This window comes from Poecilia reticulata, linkage group LG7, assembly GCF_000633615.1.
Source record: "Poecilia reticulata strain Guanapo linkage group LG7, Guppy_female_1.0+MT, whole genome shotgun sequence".
In the NCBI taxonomy this organism is placed as follows: Eukaryota; Metazoa; Chordata; class Actinopteri; order Cyprinodontiformes; family Poeciliidae; genus Poecilia; species Poecilia reticulata.
Genome location: NC_024337.1, coordinates 10,908,947 through 10,931,860, shown reverse-complemented (window position 1 = coordinate 10,931,860; position 22,914 = coordinate 10,908,947). Strand labels below are relative to the sequence as shown.

Genomic DNA, 22,914 nt, shown 5'->3' with positions numbered 1-22,914 from the left:
CCCTTTTATTTCTCTGTAATCTACTTTTATGATTTCTCAAGTTGTTGTTCGTTTGTTTTGTTTTTTTGCATTTTCAAACAATGTACCACTTTTGTGTTCACTGGTCCATTCATGAACAGAGAAAAAAAAATCGCTGATGGTCTCCATCTATCGTATAAGAGAGTCTCCATTAGTTAAACCTCTTCTTCTTCCAAACAGACACGCACTCACATCCACACCCAGAGCCTCTCATGATCAAACACACAAAAGTCGAGGCGTCTCTTGAGCCGACCTCACTCAAGACGGCGCGTCTCCTGAGCGAGCGCCCGAGGGCCAGAGATTTGAGGGCGGAAAGCTTTTAAAGCCAATTAAATGGGGCTTCTTAGAGCACCGGTGCTCCCTTTTAATGCCAAACCGAGAGCTTTGCAAGCAACTATACAAACCATTTTACCCCCAATGACACTGCTCAGAGCTAAGTTTCCAACTCTGTGCTTTTTTTCCCCCCATTTCCTAAATTTTACGGAGAAATTACTGGTTGTAGAGTGAGGAACTCTGTTTCAGCTTCAAACCTGTAATTTTCACCGTCAAAATACGCAAATTATTTAGCCCAAGACCATTATCCTAGTAGTAATAACAGTCTAAATGGTAACTTCTCAAGGCATGTTTTAACTTTTGTTTCAGTGGGGCATTTGAGTTCTTCTGTATTCACTTGGTGAAGGACAGTTTGATCAGGAAAGGAGGAAAAGGCGTTTTAACTTTCATGTGACAGGGAAAATCTAAGGGCAAAAGGAGCAATTCCCCCTCCTTTTTTTCCCCGTTTCCTCCTCTCCTTCAAACGTCAGTCGCCCTCCTTCCTTCTCTCCGTCCCATAGAGCTTGTTGACAGTGCAGACAGCCAGACTCCTTAATTCCTCTCTTACTCTGTTAATCTGTCATCTTTATCAGGCCGGGGAGGAGGGAGAGCAGGAGAGTGGACCGCGAGGAGCCGGGGAGCGGCGGGGCGGGGGTGTGACAGGTGGGGACGTGGGGTGGGCCGCAGCCACAGCCCCCCGATCAATCTCCACATTACAGCTGACAGAATGGTGCTAATAACTTATTGATCCCCCTCCGTGCGCCGGGGCCTCCGCCGGCCCTGAAAGCCCTGCCATTGATTGGCTTACGGGCCGATGCAGCTGGGAGAGGGAGCGGCGGCGGGAGAACAGGGGAGGGAGGGATGGGGCTAGCCGACGGAGGCGCCTCTGGTCATGCTGAGAGGAGGATGCACTGCCACCAATGTGTGCAAATCAAATGGCAAAAGGCACTTTTTTTTCATGTTCAAATTCATTCCTTTCCCAGACCCAAATTTCAAGAGAGAGAGAGAGAGAGCGAGCGAGTGAGTGAGGGTGTGAGAGATAGATGGATGGATGGACGGACAGACAAACATTTGCTTGGTCAGCATCAGGACCAATAAGTGACTGAATTCTGACGATAATTTCACTTCACAGCCTGATGAAGCGACATAAGGCTCTTTGTGATGATGTAACTAATGTAACCTCTTGCAAGAGCAAAACTTGAAGGATACACAATTTAAAACCCGAAAAACACATTGTGCTTGGACTGATTTCTGTTAGAATCAGTCTGACTTCTGATTTCAGAAATCAGACCGAAATCAGTCACCTGCTTCCCTCTGCATACCAAACCATCAGACTAGATCTGGAAAGTTTGCAGTCTGCTACATGTCCTGCTGAAAACCGAGGAGGCCAACATGCTAGCAGATCTAGCTTTAAAATGTCAACAGGTTGATTCTGTAATGTTTTTACGCTGTCTATTATGTCCCAACATCCATTTATTTATTTAAAATCTCTGATTCACAATGCCACAGAAGCAAAAAATATTTTTGAGCTTCATCTCTAATGAAAGTAATGAACATTTAGAGTAACTAGCAACAGATCAAACAAAAAACTACATTTCATATTTCTTGCATAAGCGATTTTGTTCTTAAATGAAGAAGATTATACAAGTCCATCTGATCTGTGTGACCAGAGCTTTGGGAAAATGAGACTGCTGATTCATGTCCTTTGACGCTGCCCTGAAGACAAGTCCTTTCAGTCTAAGGTGTTTTATTGGATTTTAGAGTTAATGAATACAAATGCTTCTCTCTGTTCGGCTGTGGGCTTATTAGAGGAGACGACAGCATTACTATAGTAAAAGCGACAGGAAAGGAGCAGCCGGGGTTTTCAGCAACCAGAACAACAATATTAAATGCTTTGCAACAACAAAACATTTGATTAAATCATATTTTTAACTTTATTTTGACAGAGCACGAGATTCTGATTATTTACATAAAAATAAATAACGTGCTTTATTTCCCCATAATCCTAAATCAATATGCATTTCAAAACTTTCACGTTAGTTTTTGATTTTAAGTTCTCCTTAGGTTGAAGATGAAGCGCATGTGCTGTTTGTCACTAAATCACTCATGGCTTTTGAGAAGATCACATTCACAGGTTTCTGTTGCTTTGCTGCCATAAATCTGTTTGTGCTTTATTTGTTTTTATTATTTTTAGTATGTATTTAAGATGGTGTTCTCAATGTAAACAGTCTTATTTGCATGCACTTAAATTGTAGATTATTTTATAGTCTGATGGGTAATAATGGCACACTTCCTGTACGTTCTGTATGATAATAAACCTGCTACTCAATTCAACATGTCCATCAACCAACAGAATGCACTTTTCTGCTCTTTTTAAGAGTTTAGTAAAAATTCAATAAAGATTTCATGTATGAGCCTAGATGTCTTTGTGAGTCTTGCATGTTTTGTTGTATTTAAAGCTAGTGCCGCTATCAAATAACTTGAGGCACTCTGTTTTTTTCTCTCTTTATGTTTTACAACCCTTAGTGAAAAAAATTGTATGATCAAAATTGTGTTTTGCTGGTGGGATTGTTGAGAAAAACTAAACGGGGACATAAGTCAGAAAAAATCTGGTCGGTGCATCTTTAATTGCCACACATTTAAATTAATCTGCACATGGCGAACATCAAATATGCAACATATTTATGTAGCACTAATGAAACCAATATGGCGGCTACATTTGGATGCACTGGTTTAGCACCAACAACTGAAACACATATCTGTTTGCTTTGCGTTAAGCTCAGGTGTTTTTCTTTGATTAAACAGAAGCTTTCAGGTATAAAAAGAAAAAAAAAAGTTTATTTAAGAGATATTTTCTAAAAGCATTATCAACATATTCCTTCCACGTGAATTTATGTTTTTATATCAGAACAGTTAAAACGTCCTATACAAATATATACCTGGCTACTTTTACAAACTTATATCATTTAGACACGTTTGCCTTGAAAACATGCCAAACGACAAAAACAACTGAATATTTCATAATAGTTTATCGATTTCATTCTTAGTTTAATCATAACAGCATTTTTCTGTCCCTTTTGTTCATGGCCACTGCATATAAAACTCACTCGTCATTATAGTGACACAAAGTTTTTAAAGCACCTTGAACCAATAATGTGGCAGAAATTATTTAGCTCTTCTAAACGAAGAGTTAATTTCACAACTTTGTATTTATATCATCTTTAAATAAATCATCTGTAAGAACTGCTTTTACCTTTCTGTAGTAATGGGTTTTTTAATATAGCAGTGCACTAACACCTCTGTTAAGCAGTTTAATCTTTACAGCCTCGTTTCCTGTGTGTTTCAGTAAGATCAAGTTAAACATCACCGCTGATCCTAGCATGTCTGCTTTGATGAAAAAGTTCATCTCTATGCTGCACAAACAATAACTTGCTGGGAGGACTTTGAAAGCAATCCCCACTTACAATTAACAAGACAAGATGCAGATTCACACACGAGCTAACACCTAAAAACCGTGCAAGAAAAGGTACGCATGCACTAACACACATGAAAATATGCCCCAAACCGCTGCTGCAACCCCCAACCCCACACACACACACACACACACACGCCGACAGGCTGTAACTGCATCTGGGAGCCTGAGCGTGCAGAGTGAGGGAGAGAGAGCGAACGGCGGCCCGAAAACACCTTATCTGCCTGTTTGAGTCTCTGGTCTGACCGCAGAGCCACAGTTTACAGTCTCCACAGGCAGCCAGACTCTCAACGTCGGCGCCCTGCTCCCTCCACCGCCTCCCCTCCTTCTTTCCCTCCCTCCGCTCCTCCACCTCTTTCCCACTTCTGTCTGAATAGCCAGTGGCTGTGGAGGGAGAGAGCGGAGGATGGAGCGCGGAAGAGAAGGAGGGAGGCAGCCCTCCTGTCTGTCCCTCAGATTTAATTAATGGCCCACTCCGGCTCAGAGACAACCCGGCAAGCCTGCTTCCCTTTGCTCCTGACCTCTGACACACGCGCGCACACACGCACACGAGCACACTGAACCTTTCTCCACCATCGTTACAGCTTTCCCTCCTCTTGAACTGCCGCCTCACTCATCAGCTTTCTTTTTCTCTTGATTTCCAAACGTTTCTTCCATCGGTGTCCTCTCCCACTGTTGCGGACTTTTAACCTGTCCTTCACAGTTCGCTTGGTAACACTTCAGGTAGAGAATGTCAAACCCTGGGACGGACTGGGTGCACACAATTTGATAGCAGGAAGCTGGTGTTAATGTCTCATCTTTCGCTTGTACTTCATACACGTCTCACCCATCTGTGTTTGGCTGCAGCTTGTGTTGACGCTGCGTAGGCATGTCTTTACGGCTATGTGTTGGTCGTGTTTTAGAAAAATGTGCGTCTAATTTCACTGGCAGACAGAATTAGAGCCAGTGGCTGATCGGATTGGACTTGTTTACAGACACAAATCGAGCTGCTTAGGCAGCCTGTTAAATCTCCCTTTAATGCTCAGGCAGATTTTAGGGTCTTGTCATAGGGCGTGCTGCGCTAACACCGTCCCCCCCATCATCACCCCGCGTTTACCTCAACCTGCTTTTCTCCTCCTTCATTAGAAAGAACAAAAAAAATCTGTTTCAGGGTTTAAAAATCTCCATTAGCTGATTAGGACAGATTTTTTGGGAGGGTGGGGAGAAATCTGTCCCAAACGTGGGTCTAAGACTCTGCCTAAGCTGGTTGTGGCGCAGTCTGATAGCCTCCTCCTTCTAACAGTTCCACCTGATATCACAGGCACCGTATGGTCAATTAATCCGGCAGACAGAGGAGGAGAGCGCACAGGGAGAGGGTACAGAGGTGTCAGGTCGGGGTGATTACGCCACTTGCTGAGCCTCCAGTTAGTGGGGTCAAGAAGGGGAGGGTCCAACTACGGAGAGACTTAAAGGAAATGTATTGGCTCCATAATGGCACCACAATTGATTGATTGATCTAAAGTTTGTTGGAATAGATAATGACATGTTTTTTTTTGTTTTGTTTTCTTAAATGCGTTTGCCTACTTTATGTTGTCAGACTGGTTCTATTTAAGTGGTTTATTGACTCTACAGGGAGAGGGCCAGGCTGTGGCCACTGAAATGAACCCTGTTTTTCTAAAAAATAACTACTGTTTTCAGAGTTAATTCAAGGTTTTCACACAGGGACAGGTTGGCTTTGATAACATTTCTGTTCTCCGATATTGAAAATATATGGTGTTGTAAAAACATCGGGCATATTAAATCTTTATAGATGCAACTTTGAAGCAATATAGGAAAACATACAATTAGTAACAATTATTTTAGTAACTGGTTATTCCATTAATCATTCTGACAATTAATCAGATAAAAAAATGGCACATCCTACAGATTTTTTGTTAAACCACTTAATAATTTTCATGACATTAGAAATACATTAACAGCTAAATGACTTAATTATTAGTAAATTTGAACCAGGTGAAGCTAAATCTATACCACTTGAGGAGTTTTGGTTTAAACACATTTACAGACAAAGGTGTTTTTATATTAAACACAATTTTCTCTTAATAACTGCTCCAAGTAAGTTGTTTTTTTTTTCAGGAGATTGCCTCTTTTTGAGTCTGTTAGCAATCAATCGATTACTAAATTAGTTGACGAATGTTTTAATAATCGACTCATCGCGGTTGATCCGATTAATCGTTTCAGCCCTACATACAGAACACAATCCTTACCACTGAGTTTTGTAATACTAGTCAAAACAGTGACACGCGACACGGTGGTGAGCTCCGTTCGAGGAACAGTGACCAATGAATAACCTCAAACGGTTTACCTGACAAATAGCTGTAATTAAATGCAGTCTGTGTCCTATGAGTAAGCTGCAAGAAAGGCTATTAGCCTAATACATGCACACTATGGTTCCTGGGCTCACATGAAACCAGATTAAAAGCAAACAAAGCTATTTATTTTGAAGTAATTTAAAACAGGGGGTTTAACATGAAATCCTGGGGTGCGGCAGAGAATCTGGGAAGAACATTAGGCGATCAACTTAAGAGCGACCTTTAGGAAGGAGTAATAAGCTTATCGTCAGTTCCCTCAGCTGAACAAATCAGCGTTAATTACAGAAAATGGAGCATGTACATGTGCAACAGGAGTTATAAAAGATGGCATGTATCATCGAGCTAAATGCGAAGGCAGAGAGGGGGGGACTGTAGACGAGGAAAGGAACAGGAGAGAAGGAAGATTGTGGGTTTCCTACCTGTGTGTCGAGTACTGGTGCTGTGGTCAGAGGCTGACTGCTCCTCGGGCATACCGTGCTGTCTGGTGTGGTGCAGGTTGGAGATAATTGTAGAGAGGTCACCGTCCCGACTGGAACAAACACACACAGGAAGGGACAGTGCACTGAGAAAGAAGCTACAAACTTAGCAAAAACAAACAAAACAAAAAAAAACACGCTCATTCGACCAGATTTAACCAGAGAAATCCTCGACTCGGATAGAGCGGCGCTCAGCTAAACACAGACTAGGATGCTACAGGTGGCCGTCCTGTCGGCCGCCTCTTAGCTCTGAGGTCTGTAATACACTCTGACAGACTACCGTATCCAGCACTTTCAGCTCTCATCCCTGCTCATCTTACGCATTAAGATGTATTAATGAACATATTCACAACTCATAAGTAGTTTAGCAGCTTAAAACCTTAATATGGCTCTTTTTAAACCGTAGCGACTAATGGCCGCTTCTCAGAAATATGGTAACTACATTCTGTGAAAAGTTGTCTTAATATTTATATATTCCACCAAGCGACAGTGTCAAACCTATGGCCTTTTGCTGCTATATTTAGTAATTAGTAATGTTTAGCAGGAAAAAATCTTAGCTTAAGGTTTTACTTCAACCTTAACATGCGGTTCCTCACAAGCAAAGGAGTATAAAAGCAACATGTTGTGCCCTTCATCACCAGACGTAGCATTAGGAGAACGGTTTGCAGGTCAGACCTCCATTTGATTGAGCCGTGTCCTTCCAAATTTTCTATCTGCCGTTTTTCCTAAACTCCTCCTCACACAACTGTGACATGGAGGCGTTTCATTTGCAGTCTGATTACCATCCTGATTGCATTAAAATGGAATAATCATAGGAAATAGGTGCTTAGCGTTTGCGTATGGCAGCGCCGGAATATGAGTTGTTAGTGCTGTGGCAAACCATCTCTATGGAAGCTGAATAAACCCTGGTTTAAGGTTTAAAGTGCCGTTAACAACTGTTCTTCAAACCTTTTCACATTTTGTCACCCAAAATAAAACAAAATGTTTTTAAAAGTCACCATCTGCGTGTAATTGTTTTCATCCCATTATATATGCAATTTAACTGGCAATATGAGGCTAAACTTGAAAATTGATGTTTACCAGGGGTCCATGATTTGGGCTACAACTTTACTTTTTGATAATATTAAACAAACCTGCAGTGAAAATATCAATTATTCGCAGCTTCCTGAAAACTGTCTAGCTTTTAGCATCTCAGCCATTAAAGATGGCGCTACTATCAAATGTTAGCATTAGTGGCATTTGGAGCCCATCCAAAGGGCAAGGTATATTATTAACACATAACATTTGAACAATCCTACCAAATATCGCGTCTGAGAAGTCAATTACAATATATTGGTAATGTTTTGCACACTTATCATGACCGTGATTCGATAAATATTGTGCAGCTCTAATGTTCTCAAGTGATCTCCATGCAATGTTCCTGAAGTTGAGCTTTTCTGTCAAGAAGAATGGTGAAAAGAAACTGTCTCAAGATGGACAAAGCTGGTAGAGATGTGCCTGAAGATATAATTGTTGTGAAAGGTGTTGCTACAAAGTACTGACTCTTAGGGACACAAAAATAATTGAAAACAACACATTATTTTCCTTCCACTTAACAACTGCACTCCCGTGTTGATCTGTCTCTAAAGATCAAGACAAAACCTTGACGTTTGTGGTTTTAAGAAGATCAAATTAGGAACACTTCAGTGGGTATCGATGCTTTTGCAAAGCAATGTGCTCCTACATACTAGGCTGCATTGTCACATTTTTTTTATTTTTCAGTTAATAAACGTTGTGCTGAATTTAAACTTCACATATCAGCAGCATCCATTGATTCAAAACAAAAATCTCATTTAAATCCTTGAATGGTCTCCTTACCGAAATCCTCTTTGAAGTAGGTTTTGGTACGACACGGTAAGCACAGTTTAACGTGGAAGAAGCGGTGAATGGTTCTTAGCTGCCACCACCGTGACGAGGCCACACTGTTTGCGGCTGCTGGATTTGGGTTTTTTTACAGTCCCATGATTACAGGCTCCCGCTGTAATGTCAGGCTTTTGGTCGCCAGGCTGTTTTCCACACACTAACAGTAAAGCTGAAGGGTAGTACTGAGGGCGTCACGCAGGCCTCACCAGTCACCTCTCAGTCACAGAGAGCCAGTGACTCAGAAAACAGCCCCAGACAAAACAGCCCCCTTCGGTTGCTAGGCAGGAAGACGCTTGATTGGACTTTGACTTCAGACTTTTTCGACTAATTACAGACTGCATTTTTAGGGTGTAGCTTGCTAAAATTGGTAGCTATCTGTGTCTGAGAACCCCGTGATTTTCTTCAAACAGAAAACGAGAAACAAAGGAGGTTTGTTAAAAGTAGTACAATAACGTATTATCCAGGGAGTCCGGCAACAAAACAAACACTACGATGCACCAGCCTAAGAAACTGCAGCCAAGTCAATCAGTCAGATAGCTGCTTTATAACACCACACCCTCTGTCCATCATTTAAAGTGATCATGATAATGCCATCCTGAACTTCTCAGAGAGGTGACGGGGTTATTATCCCATGGCGAAGTGGCTCCTCTAAGCCATGAACGCCAAGGACATTGTTAGTTAGGTAATTAGTGCACTTCTCTTGAGCTGTCCCGCCTCAGCTTGGGCTAATGAGGGCTTAGCCCTATCCCCACCCACCTCTGCCCTCCCTCCACCATTCCTGTGGGTGGTGACAAGGTCATACTCGACTCATGGAAGATGGAGAGGGGGCTGGGGATGCGGTTTAAAACCCAGCCACCTGAGTCAGCGCTCCCTAAGGAGCTTCTGAGGCCACGGTAAACTGGGAAGGACGGGGGCCGCGGAGAGGATAGACGGGGTTATGTGGAGGCTATTGGAACTGGCGGCTAAGTAGGACATGAGCCGCCTCCTTATCACCTGGCGCATGCCGGAGACAATCATCTCATCCTCCGCTCATCCCTAAACTGGTCAATACCAGCCCTTCACACAGAGCAGACCCGTTGACCCCAGAGACAGAGGGGCGAACTCAAAAATCTGTCCTGGATTTAACTGGTGTTCAACATCACTGATCATAGCAAAACCCAGGATGATTTGATCTGTCTTCCTAATACCTTTGAAATCTGTGCTGGTATATAACAGCTTGATTTATATATCCACCCCACAGGGGGCGGAGCACATCTTGTATAGGTTGCTAGTGCAACACAGGCAACACAGAGACAAACTCACCCCTAAGGGCAATTAAAAGCCATTTGGTGTTGAACTTGCCTGGTTTTGAAATTCGGAAGGAAGCTGGAGTACCCAGAGAGAAAACAACCATGCACTTGGAGAACAGGCAAAGTCCACCTAAACCTCAGGCCTTAGTGATGTAGGACAGCAGTGCTAACACCATGTCACACCAGTTAATAAAAGGTAAAACCACAAGTCTGGAAACTAACGTTGTGGTCAAAATATGTATTAAGTGCTACATTTACACATTAAGAGCAATAAAAAAGCAAATATTCCTTAAGCTTTCAATAAAATGAACATAATGCAACACAAATGTGGCAAAAAAAAACAACATTTCGATACATTTCTGCATTGTTTACAAATCCCTCCCATTAAAATGCATCAAACGGACGAACAACTACTTTCTTGGAGTTTAACATCTGCAAACTCAATAGAGACAGAAAAAAATTGTCAGTCCAACTTTACAAACATTTTAGAGGACATGGAAAGGATATTCTTAAAAATGATTTCTTTATCTTTGCCTCTGGAAAGTCATGTAGGGACAACATTGCTGATTCCAGCATCAATACACTTTATGATCATTATATCTTTGAAAATGCTGCAAGGAGAACTACAGTTTCATTTTGGATTGATGACAAATTTATCAAAACAAAACTGGCACACATCGAAAGCTCTCCCCTGGAATATTTGACGAGCTCTGATCATTTTTCTAGGCGACAAGTAATGACAACTTTGGCTCCATTTTTCTGCCTCACCAACTCCTCAGTCGTTTCCCTGCTTTCAGATCACATCAACATTTTTGGCTGACATTACGTCCTGCTTCGCTCGTCTTCGACCATTTTTGGTCAATAATCAACTTGAGTTTTGTAGAAAACATATCTAACTTTCATAAAGCTCTTCGATGTTACAAGCAAAGTTCATTCCGTTTTCATAACAAGCGAGATGGGTCGCGTTGTGGACATTAAAAACATTTAAAGTGAGCGACGGTCGCTGCAAAAGAGAACTGGGGAGAAAACAGGGCGATGTTAAGGCAAATCCTTCTTTCCTTATAAGTGGATGTGCTTCCCTCAGCGTGTACTTCCCTAAAGTACATGCTGCAATTTAAACCAGCCCAAGCAACATAAAAAGCCTCTTCCACTCACATTAGGAGTCAGCTCAGTATAAATGCACAGTAGTGCCCCACTGTGGCATTGGCACATGAAGCTGAGGCTGCAGAGCTGGAGGTCACAGTGTGAGCTGGCAGAAGCTGGCAGCCCGGCACCCTGACGCCATGTCTCACACCAACGCTGGGAAGGCGCTGACAGTCAGACAGCAGGGATGTGAGGGTGTGTGAGGAGAAAGGGAAGCGAAGGAGACAGAGGAGCGGGGTTGTGAGTGCTGCAGAACATCTGGTGCTTACAGGTTTGCCGGAGACAACAGCCGGAGTGTGCAGGCTGCTCCAACCGGTGCAGGTGGCCCGGCAGCAACAATCGAATACAGCCAGGCGAGATGCAATATTCACCAAGCAGAGCACAGAGAGGCTAACGTCTCAGCTGCAACACAACAAAGCGTCTAAAGCGGGACGCATTCCGTTCCTGTTCGGTAGTTTCATTTATTTATTTATATTTGATAGTTCGGCTGGTTCCTGTTAGCGAATGTGTTTGCACAAGTCCCACTCCTCGCCGTCGAATCAAGCAGGACTCAACAGTGAGCAGACGCGGTAATGAATAAATACAGAAATAGATACATAAATAAGTAAGAGTAGCCTGGCTACACTTCTCCCAGTTGTTCCTCTGCTGTACGGGCTGCCATGGGGTCGATAAAGCAGCCAAGAGCGGGAAAAAAAAATAAAAATACATTGAAACAGAATATACCGCAATGCTGTCATGCTGCACTGAAGTTCCTCACACTCTGATTTCTGGAGTTATATGTATTTTTGCAAGTTGCCTTTTTAATATGTTTTTAATAATATTGAGAGAAATTCATGTTTCAAGCAACATTTGATCTTTTGTGCTTCCCCAAACTTAGCTTTACCTGACTTAGTATAATGTTAAGAGGACATTTTTAATCATAACCTCTGTTCACTTCACAGCTAAAGAAGTTAAACTCCTAGTTTCAGGCTCTAGAGACAAGGCAAACGTTATTTTTCAGTAAATATGTCTAAAATGATACAGTCCTATGCTAAAATAATGAATGTTTTTGCTGTTAGCCAACACCCGATAAGCAGCTAAGATCTATTGACTGTGTTTCCATGGTAAATGCATGCAAACAAGGCCAACATGTTTCAAAGTAGAAAGCTCAGCTAAAAAGCTATAAAACCTTCGAGCTCTCTAATTAGCGCTTCAGGGGCAGAGCCATTTCCAGTAATATCACACTGTTCGTGACCCCTGACTGGCATAAGGTAATGACACGGCTGTTCGATAAATCCGGAGGACAAAATGTCAAACCCGTCACGCACAGAAAGTACACTATCCGTTTATTTCTCTTAATTTTCTTTTCTGTCAGAGGAGTCGGAGTCAATGCTTCTCCATGAAAAGATCTGATTTTGTGCAGAGAAGCTGAGATAGTCATATTCTCCAACAGGAATGAGGCAAGAATTTAGTCGACGTGTGATACCAATAAAGTCTTCCTAATCTATGCGCTATCATTAAGGTAACTCTTCCCATGTAAAACTTCTCACTCAAGTAAAATTGATGTCATGTTTGTGACAGACACTGAAACAACTAACATGTTAATTTATACCAATCAGAAATACCAGGATGTTTGGGAGGGTTTCTATCTAGTTTTAGATCCTGGAGGGAAGGCATCATCAGCGGCTGCCAGATAATCACCCAGACTGACACAAACTCTAAAAATGGTTCTCCTCGGCTCTAGAGTAAGAGACCAAGAACTTCAGACCGTCCACTCTACAACCATCACATTCAACCCACAACCATGTTTCACTGCGACAGTAACCATAGTGATTTTGATAAGAGGAAGGAGAACTGATGCGTCTCTAAAAACTGTGACGTACTTTGAAGTTGTAAACCAAAAGGTCAACGCATCGTTTGACTACAGCCATTCCACTCCAGGATCTTCTGATTTAATTGATATTAATCTGTGATACCATGAAGAAAAAATAATTAAAAAAAGGCTGCAGCAATGAAACCAAACCAAAGACAAAGTTCTCCTCAGCTACGATGTTCTCAGAAGTGACGCCTCTCTCCTCCTACCCTGCGGAGGACCTGTCTACAAACCCTTGAAACAGTATTCGTACTACCTGACCCGTTTCAAATTTGTTCTCATTACAACCTCAACTGAGTTTATTGGGAATGTAACCTTGAAGGACAGTCTCACACAGTCCAAGAGCTGCAAGTCAGAGAGCATCTCTGAACATCACTTTTTGAATCTTGTCAGATTTTTGGTTGGAAATCTGGACTTTGACTGGACCATGCAAACGAATGAGCATGCTTTGATCTAAGCCATTCGCTGAGGCTCCTGCTATATGTTTACAGTTATTTTCTGGTGGAAAGTGAATCTCTAACCCAGTCTGAAGTGTTTTTCAACCTCAAAGTGTTTTTTTTTTTATCTCCGAATAGACTCTGACCATATTTCCTGTTTCTGACCAGAAAAAAAGCATGATGCTGCTACCACCATGGATCTCTGTCTTTATTAAGAGATTTATGTTTTTGGTCTGTTCTGTTGAAAACAAAACTTCATATGGCTTTCTTCTTGCCACCCCTCCATAAAAGTCAGATTGGTAAATAGCACAAATAGTAGTTGGTAGATTCCCTGATCTATGATAGGGAGACATTATTGTGATGCAACGTATTGGTCTCTCACATGAAATCCCAATAAAATACCCCCAGAGTTTCTGGTTGTAATTTGACAAAATTTACAACCTTGCCCAATTTCTTGACTTAATTATCTGGTGGTTTCTATCGCCAAAGACAATGAAACAAATTTATTCAAGAACAAGTGAACCAAATCTAAAAAAGAAATCGATCAAATCTGTAAATAATCTGTGAAAGGAGGACAGACTGACAGAAGTTTTTTTCAAAACACATGTCTGACTGATCTAAATGCCTCTTTTAATGCTAATTAACCAGAAAAGTCAACCCTGCAAGTTAGCGCTCACTCTGACTTGACTAAAAACAGGAGCGGAGGGAGAGCGCTGGAGCAGAACAAAAGACCTGTTTCTCAGTTAGGAACAGAAAATTGCCATGACATATCTGATGTATGTATTAGAGTACAGTAATAGTAGACAAGTTGTTACAGCAGAGTGGGTGTGACAGACCTCCCGTCAGCCCCAATGATGTGAGGGAGAGGCAGCACAGATGCACTGACACATGTACACAGAGGCCCTGTATTTTTCACATCCATTGACCAAATCCAATTTGTTAAGACCCTTCTACGACTCACTTACGAAGCTGCGGTCAATGGAAATCACATTTTCATGATTGGACATCCCATTATCCTGTTTGTCCAGACCCACGTCGGAGGGATAAAGCCTGGCCCAGACAGATGCCAACGACAGACCGGAGCTACGGCTCCAGCGGGTCCGCCGCCTTTCAAAAGGGTAAAAACCTGATATATTAGTCATAAGTGTTCTTTAAATTCATTATCATCTTAACACGCCAGCGGCACAAGTGTCAGGGGGAGGGGAGGCCCTCTTAAACGAGGTTAGTGGATCCATTTAAAGCTTCACAGTTGCTGTGCTGTCCGCCGCGTCACACGCAAGCCTCAAGAGAAGGAAAAAACATCCCTCGTTTTAACAAGGTTGCACAAGCTGTTTGTGATGCAGATGGGGATTTTCTGACTTCATCAATGAATGGATTCAGCTTCATATTGGCCAAATATAGCTCAGACCCCCCCAAAAAGAAAAAAAAAAACTCTTACATGGATGCAATGCGAGTAGAAAATCCACGTGGTAATGATGAAACCGGAAATCGAGACAAATTAAAAAGAAATCTATAACCTCATGAGTTTTGGAAGATTGTGTGAGTTTGAACATCATCTCAGGTCTTAGTTTGTACTTCCTCTGCTGAGTTGCGCAGAGTTTCAGAGGGTAGAGATTAACTCCATCACAGGTACGGATTAATTACACAATCAAACTAAAATTACCCATCTTTAAACCATGTAAAATAGATCATAGTACAACACCAAACATAAAAGCAAGCCATACTAAGAACTCGATCCTGATCAACAACCTCCAATCAAGCTGCTCCCAATCAACAGGCAGTTTAAGAAGAAGCAGACAGAAACTCAGCCAAGAAAGATATAAGATTTAAAAAGCAGCAGCATTAGCAAATAAACAGCTTCAAGTTTTCAGTAACTGGTCCAAGCTCAAATTTAGCATGTGTTGTTGAGGCATGGCTCCCTCTCTGTCTGAAAAATGAGCCAATTGTACCCAAGTGTTCAGCAAATAGTGCTGATCGAGGATTGTTAGTTTCAGTCTAGCAAGCCAAGCCACCAAGTTGAGTAGTATTTAAAAATCTCCGTCCAGCTTTGTGTGCACACCTTGCAAAACCGTGTTGTAAGGTTTGATTTTTAAAAAATTGGGTTTTTCTGAACAATCCAAGACTGTTTAACCCCTTACAATGACAGTGAGTGATTGTATTGGCTGCTGCAGCTCATGGCACTAGCAATGCATTTTATGATTTTCAAGGCAAAGCGTCGAGTTTATGAAGAGCTGCCTTTGTGAAAGTTTTATCTCAACACCACCAACTGAAACTGCACTGAAACATGTTACAAGACAAATGATCAGTGACTCATATCAAAACAGAGAGCAGAAACGCTAACTGAAGTTATCCAGTCCAGCAAGCCCCTTTGGATAATAAAGTATATTGAAAATCGCAGCTGTATAGGAAAAAAAAGATAAAGTTAAGCAGGTTCTAGACGTGGCATTGTCAAAAATAATCTTTGAAGTTTTTGGATATGTTGGCACAACATAACCTGGGCTTCCTGTAGATACTATGATAAGAACAAAACAGCTTTAAATTTTTAGGAAAAACGAACATCTACGCTGACATCAGTTCAATGCGTTAAAAGCCACATATTTCAAATACAAATCATGTAATACTGATAGTGCGTCTTATCAGACAGAGACTCTGCGTATTTGCTAAATTACTCAGATCAGTGTAGGGGACAAAGAAATCCTGACAGGGGCATTCCTCTATGAGACACAATATTTCTGCTTACAGGCAAAAGGATGAAACCATGTTTATTTAATTTTTGTAAATAAACAAAACAAAGATGGACAGAACCAAAGCTCCAGAAACAGAAGGCTTTTCAGGAGCACAGCTGCCATTTTTCATGTCGAGGAGAAGAACCTGTCCACAAACAGTATTGGCTTCATAACTTAGTGGTGCCTTACCTTTTTCTCATGATACTGTAATGCAAATCCTCCTCCTGCTTGATGTGGGCATGATCCCCGCTGGCCCGCTCACTGCCTTCGCTGTCGTCACTGCTGAAAATTGAAGCCAGTTCCTTCTTGGGCACCCGGTTGGGCGGAAGAGGGATGGTGCGTTTCTCTGCCAAGCGCCCGCGGTTCTGCAAATCACACACCAGGAGAAAGTTTAGCAAGTTAATCCAGACAACTCAGAAACACTTAGGAAACTTGTTTCATGTATATGAGTGTTGTTTTGAAATGTACAAACAAAAATTAGGTCACCAATATTTTATTGTGATAAGTAATTATTTTCTTAATATGCGGACAGCTTCTTTTATCATCTTTATTTAATGGATGATATAAAATGGAAAAAAAATCTAAAATGTTTATTAGTAAAGTCATACAAAGTTATTCTGCTCAGCAGCAATTAAATGAGCAGTAAATATATTTGTCAACTTTTTCTTTACAAAGTTCTGGACACGAGTAACGAGAAAAAAATGCTCCAATCTTAAGTATAATTTAATCTAATTGCATATATAAGGTTTTATTTTTCACCCCGTTTCCATTTTTGATTGCCAATTACTACAGCTTATGACTTCTGATGAAATCAAAATAACTCTCTGCATCCTCCTGTTGGCAGATCTCATTTATTGGCTCAACAAACCTAATTTCCTAATAGTGGACGATGATTGGATCAGGCTGTCATGGAGGGTACAAAACGTTCTTTAGGCCATTATCAATTGACACACGGTTGGTACAAAAGCTCCCATGGCCAATGGAAGACGGCTCCGTTTTGTCCACACACACACAAAAAAAGAACACTGACAAATTTCATGGCACTGATTTGAAAAACAGTGATCATTTTACAATATCCGAAAACTGAGAAACTTGTAAGAAATGTATAAATTAATATTATTTGAGGAAGATTTTTATGTTGTCATATGTCTTGCACATATTAAACTTGGATAGCCATCTGTATTTATGCTGTTTTAAAATAGTACACCAATGTGGTATGATGTTTTTAATATAATCAGTTCATTTCTCTCTTGTAGTTACATAATTCTGGTGCTTTATGGAGCTAAATAATACTAAAAATCCTCCTATTTTAAGTATAATTTAATTTAATGCTAACTTCGTTTGTTGGGATTTTATATTGCACCTCGCTTTTATTCTTATTTTTTTCAGATCTTCATTTGAGCCAGTCGGCTCTTCTGTGACAGATTATAACCTCATATCAAACCAAAATTACTCTTCAGTTTTTATTTACTGGACCAACCAAACTTAATTTCCAAACAGAACACCATGAGATAATTTAAAATGACGTTAAATTATCGGTTGTCAGAGTGGGTACGAAACATCCTTCAGACGCGTACTGGTTGATAAATGGTCAGCACAAAATGTCCCATGGCAGACAGTTTCAATTTGCTCACACAAAAATCTGTGTATTATCCAGAATCACAAAAGTACAGTGTCATTCGGTTTAGGACATATAAATAATAAACTGCTAGGACGCCCAAATAAATGTAAATAAAAATAGGTAAATGAGGTTATCTGTATTTATTTATCTCTATTGTAATATGACAGGATTTTCTTCCTTCTCCTTTTGTCTGAATTTGTAAGTGAACACTGATGTATTTAAGTGGCATTAAAAAAAAACATGTACATTCTCTGAATCAGCTCACATTGCATCAGTGTTTTACACTTTAAATCAAATGGTCGGGGTTTTATACGCAGAGCATTTTGATTATAGCTGCCAGAATTAGAGAAAAGAGATTTAGTCGAGTGTGGCCCTGGGGGAGCACAAGAGTAAAGCTGGGTGACCTTTAATGTGACCTAAAGAGGTCACTGCAGATTACCGTGGTGCCATCGGGGAGGAAAAAGGCAAACAGGGGCAGGAATGGGAGCAAAGGGAAAAACTTAGCTGAGAGGAGCGGGAGATTCTGGGAGTAAAGAAGAATGAGTCAGAAATTGGAGAAGAGCAAAGGAACAATAGGCTGAAAGGACAAGCTAACACAGGAGAGAAGGCGAGCAGATGTGGGTTTGTACAGGAGGAGAGAGCAGATGAGAGAAAGTACAGAAATAAAGGAGAATGTGGAGGGTCGAACATTAAAGAGAGAGCACTCCGAAGTAGGAGCGTCTTGTCCAGTGTGGGAGACTGGACTTGGATTGGAAACTATATTCTCTTTCACTCTCTGTGCCTACATCTCTGCTCTCGTTCCCGGACGCCTTTGAGCCCTCCAGCTATCCCTTCCACCACACGCAACCCCACACTCCTCCACTCCTTCCTCGCTCCATCCATCCATCCCAGGAGGAGCGGTAGCTTGAGTGGCAGGAGGGGGCAGGATCCTAGCCAAAAGGCAAACAGGTGCAGCCCCTCTAGAGTATCTCAAATGGCAGACATTAAAAAAAGTTGGGGGAGCAGAGAAAGATGAAAACATCCCTTAGGATGTGCAGGCCACAGGGTTCTGCACATTGCTTTCCTTTTTCTGCCTTGCCAGGAAAGAGATTTTTTTTGCCTTTCTTTTATTTTACTGCAGTATTTTACTGCTGGTGGGTTTACACAAGTTGTACTCCGGCGTCTAAGGATACCGGTTTTACTTTCTGACACCACAGGTCCTTCCTATCAGTGACAGGAAGGACCTGCCACTGATAGGAAGCCCAAACAGGACAACAGAAGAGGAAGAAGTAAACAGCGACAGAACATCACTTCCGAGCAAATGAGCACTTCTGGTCAAGACCAAATTTCTTCACATTGTCAGGAAAAAACACTCAAGTACACATGTGAACTTTAAACTCCACATCCGCAGATGTGAAAGTGCGTAAACTCTTTCTCACAACTGTTCAGGTTCCTTAAAATTCCCCTCCAAAGCAGAGGGGCTTCACTTGGAGCAAGCATGCGATGCAGTGCATACAAGAATAGCTATTCTAAGCGTAGTCGTGACTGCGCTTGAGTCTGTGTGTGCGTGTGTGTGTGTGTGTGTGTGTGCGCGTGTGCGGAGACAACCACCCACATGGCCGTGACATACCCAGGCTGACAGCCCCCATCCCTTCCTCCCTCCTCCCGGAAAGCCCCAATTCTTTCTTTAGTGGCACTGACGCAGAACCGGGGGTGAGCTCCCACTGCTTCCGGCAACACTTCCGTAGCACGGAGGAGGGCTCTCCGAAACAAAAACATGAAGCAGAACACACCCCTGGCGGCCCACGCAGGCGTGCTTGAAGGAAGAGCGGCGAGCATGTGCACGCACAAACACACGGGGGTGCTTGCTGAGCCAGAGCAACCTTGCTGTGTGTGTGGTCAACCTCCTTTCAGCCATGGAAAAAAGTCTCTCATAAAAGTCCCACTAAAAGCACCTCTATGAATATCGCCTCCCACGCTTTCAGTCTGACAGTCAAGCAGCCAAGAAACATATCTGGGCTTCACGTTTAGATGCCAAAAGGAAGAAGAGGAACGCATCCATACAGAGGTACATGCATGGAGACACACCGATAACAGCCTCATCAGGGCAGAATGAAAGCAATTAAACTGAATATGCAATACGGGAAAATTATAAAACGATATTTAAACCAACTAAAACATTTTAGACAATTAGCCACATGGGCTTGTTATAATTTACAACCTACTCTGAAGATATGCACGCTATATTAATCAGTCAATCTGATTTTTAGCTCATTGTTCATAAGTATTCTGTACTAATCTGTGTATGTAGTGACAACAAACACATCAGATCTAACCATTTAAGTAAATTTTCACCGTCTCCTCCACGGCTCCTTAACTCTGTAAGTCCTAAACAGATCGTTGGACATCCAGCCAAATTTGCAGTACCGTAATTCCGCCACACTTTGCGCCATCTGAAAAATTCCAACTGTTTCTGGCGCTTTCCAATGAATATCAGGTTTTAACAGTAGTTTCACACCCGCTGTAGCAGGGAGTGAAATTAATCTGAAGGGCGCACTTGTAATAAACGGTAAAGTGCGAAAATAGCTTGCTAGATATTGAAAGTTCCAGTTATAGATAAATTGGCAAACATATTTACTCACAGGACATTTAAAGAAGTGCGCACAATTAAAAATCTAGGCGGAGATTTTAAATTTAGATCATAATGGGTTAAATATGTAAGTGCTGGACTCTCAGATTGGCCTAAATAAACACGTCAAACTGCAGCACGATGGCATCCTAGAAACTTGAATAAATTTTTTTTTAACATGACCCTGAAGTGTTACATTTAAGATACGTCTGGTCTGAATGCATCATCTCCTGTGTGGATGAATCATCTTACTTTACAATTAATGACTTCAGAATGAATCATCTTACTTTACAATTTACAGATTCAGAAGGATTTTTACAAGAATCCATGATTACTTTAACCAATTCAGCGTTTGACGTGTTAACTCTGAAATGTGAGCCTTTCGTTGCACATTAAAAACCTTGAACACAAACAGGGGATGGCATGCTAGCTATCGTGATAGGCTGCTTACAACTGAGTCAGTTCCTAAGTTAAATCATTATGACAGGAAAACAAATTGAATTTTTCTTATAAATTCTGTAATGTGATGTGAACATGTGATCTTTTGACATTTAAATTAGCAGATTTACAGATGATGCTGTGCTTTGCTAGCAAAAAGAAAGTATTAATATTATACTGTTTATATGCTTCGATCTCTCCCTCATGACTCATGTTTGCAGAAAATGTGTGCGATGTGAGCCAACAAATTAAAAGCACACATAGGTCCATGGTCACAAATTTTGCTGGACGGTGAATTATCTCACAACTTTTGCGATAAACGATAATATTGTTGTTTTGAGACGATTTTCAAGTAATGTGCTAATAATGGGATAATAATCCAAGAACGTATTATGAAGAATCCAACTGGAACTGAAAGACATTTGAAATATTGAAAAATAAAGAAAAAAAACAACAGAAACGACAAAATCATTTATGAAGTCTCTGTAAACAAAATTATCATTCAAACAAAAGGATGGTTGAAATCAGAGCACCAAACTGAAGACTTTTATCATTCAGTTTTTGATAATAAAAAAAAAAGAAGAGAAAAGAAAAGAGAAAATGATAAATCAAGCAAATGAAAATGATTGCGTTTCTTTCAACTTCTCATGCAATTAATCGATTTATTGTTTATTGTGACTGGCCGAGGTGCATAATAATAATAATTTATTGTATCAAATACTTTTTTGTTGTCAGCTCTCGCTTAAAGTGTTCAATGGTCTGTGGCATTCTCACACAGAAACTAACAACAGACGGGTTGCAATTCACTCCTGAACCATGACTCAGTGTGTTTTGATTCAACAGAAAGCAATTGGATATGATAAAATTGATGAGGATGAAAAACACTATGGTGTTATACTGAATGAGAATCATTACTAAACCAAGAAAATCTGTTTCTGCCTCGGCGTTTTAGGCTAGTAGGATTCCACAACAAGTACTGAACAACTGGCCACAGTGCAGTGTTAAAAATATGTATTTATAAATAGAACAAATGTCACTGTATTCAACCTACATAGAGGTTTAATGTGCCACACTGCTGCTGCAGTTCTCCTCCCACACAATAGGTGTTGCTACTGAAGACAATAATGCTGCTATGGCAGCAACCTCTCAGTCAATATAAAACAGACTCTTAAATGAAAACGCTACAGGCCGCTCGCAGCAGGAAGGATTTTTAATAAACACTTATTCTTATACATGTCAATATTTTAGTTCTCAATAGGAAAAAAGACATGCGCAAGTGAGAGCTTAAAAAACAGAGACTGAAGCTTTTCACAAAATCTGATGGGTGCATTTCTGATAACTAAGCATCCTGATATCAATGATCAGTTTTACTAACTAAGCAGGTTCAATCACAGCTTAAATAATTGTAAATGTACAGATTCAGTTTTGGGGGAGGAGGAGTGTAATAGTACTAACGGACAAAGTCTCAGCAATGAAAATTATTACTCTTGCAGCACAGATAGAAAACGTAAGACAGAAGTGGTAACGTTTGTGTAGGAATATGAAATCAATTTATTTTTTAAGACATTAGGAAGTAAGCCGATGCAGATATACATAAACTTTATTTCAGACAGGTGGGGATTTTTTTATGTATTAATGTTTTGAAATCATTGTTGGCTCTTCTTTGAAATAACAACTAGGAAAGATGCGGTACGTTGTGTGTTATTTTTAAAAAATAATCACTCATTTGAAGAGTTTAGTCAAGATGTGGAACAAAAGGTCACAGAAAATTAAAATGAGGTAAAAGGTTGCATTTTTCAGTTCTTCGTTATTCTATACCTATAGGAATATTGTTCTCTAAGCAGAGATACACAACATATATAGCCACGACATTTCTGTCGTGGCGATGTTGCTAACGTGTCCTTATGCAGCAGGAGAACATTTTAAAGCCAACAAAATGCTTTTCAGACAGAAAAAGACGTCAACAGAAGCCAGGCCAGCGAGGGTGTTTTTCTGTTCAAGTAGACATCATAAGCTTTCCCTCAAAATTTTCTTCAGATTTTTAAATGAGCTCTTGGTGGAAAAGTGAACTAATGAGTGTGTTAGTTTTTTTTTTTCCCTCCCTCTCTTTCTCCTTGCGTTATTTCCTGAAAGGTGCAGTAGCCCGCCGCTGGCTCCAGCTAGCGTGAGCAAGCACACACCCACACGCACACAGCAGTAGCTGCCCGTGACATTCCTGCAGCTGCGCCGCTCTCTCCCAGCCTCACACGCGCCCCCCTGGCAATCTCCC

General features: G+C 41.1%; 1 protein-coding gene across 3 annotated transcripts in view; it reads right to left on the bottom strand.

The window, feature by feature from the left end:
* samd11 (sterile alpha motif domain containing 11) overlaps nucleotides 1-22,914 on the bottom strand; it is a 62,544-nt gene that overhangs the window by 29,435 nt on the left and 10,195 nt on the right. For all 3 annotated transcript variants that reach the window (XM_008413336.2, XM_008413337.2, XM_008413338.2), the window contains exons 3-4: nucleotides 16,168-16,343; nucleotides 6,573-6,682 (exon numbers count right to left, since the gene is read on the bottom strand). In XM_008413336.2, the coding sequence (XP_008411558.1) occupies nucleotides 6,573-6,682; nucleotides 16,168-16,343 (286 nt within the window). The remainder of the gene's footprint in view (nucleotides 1-6,572; nucleotides 6,683-16,167; nucleotides 16,344-22,914) is intronic.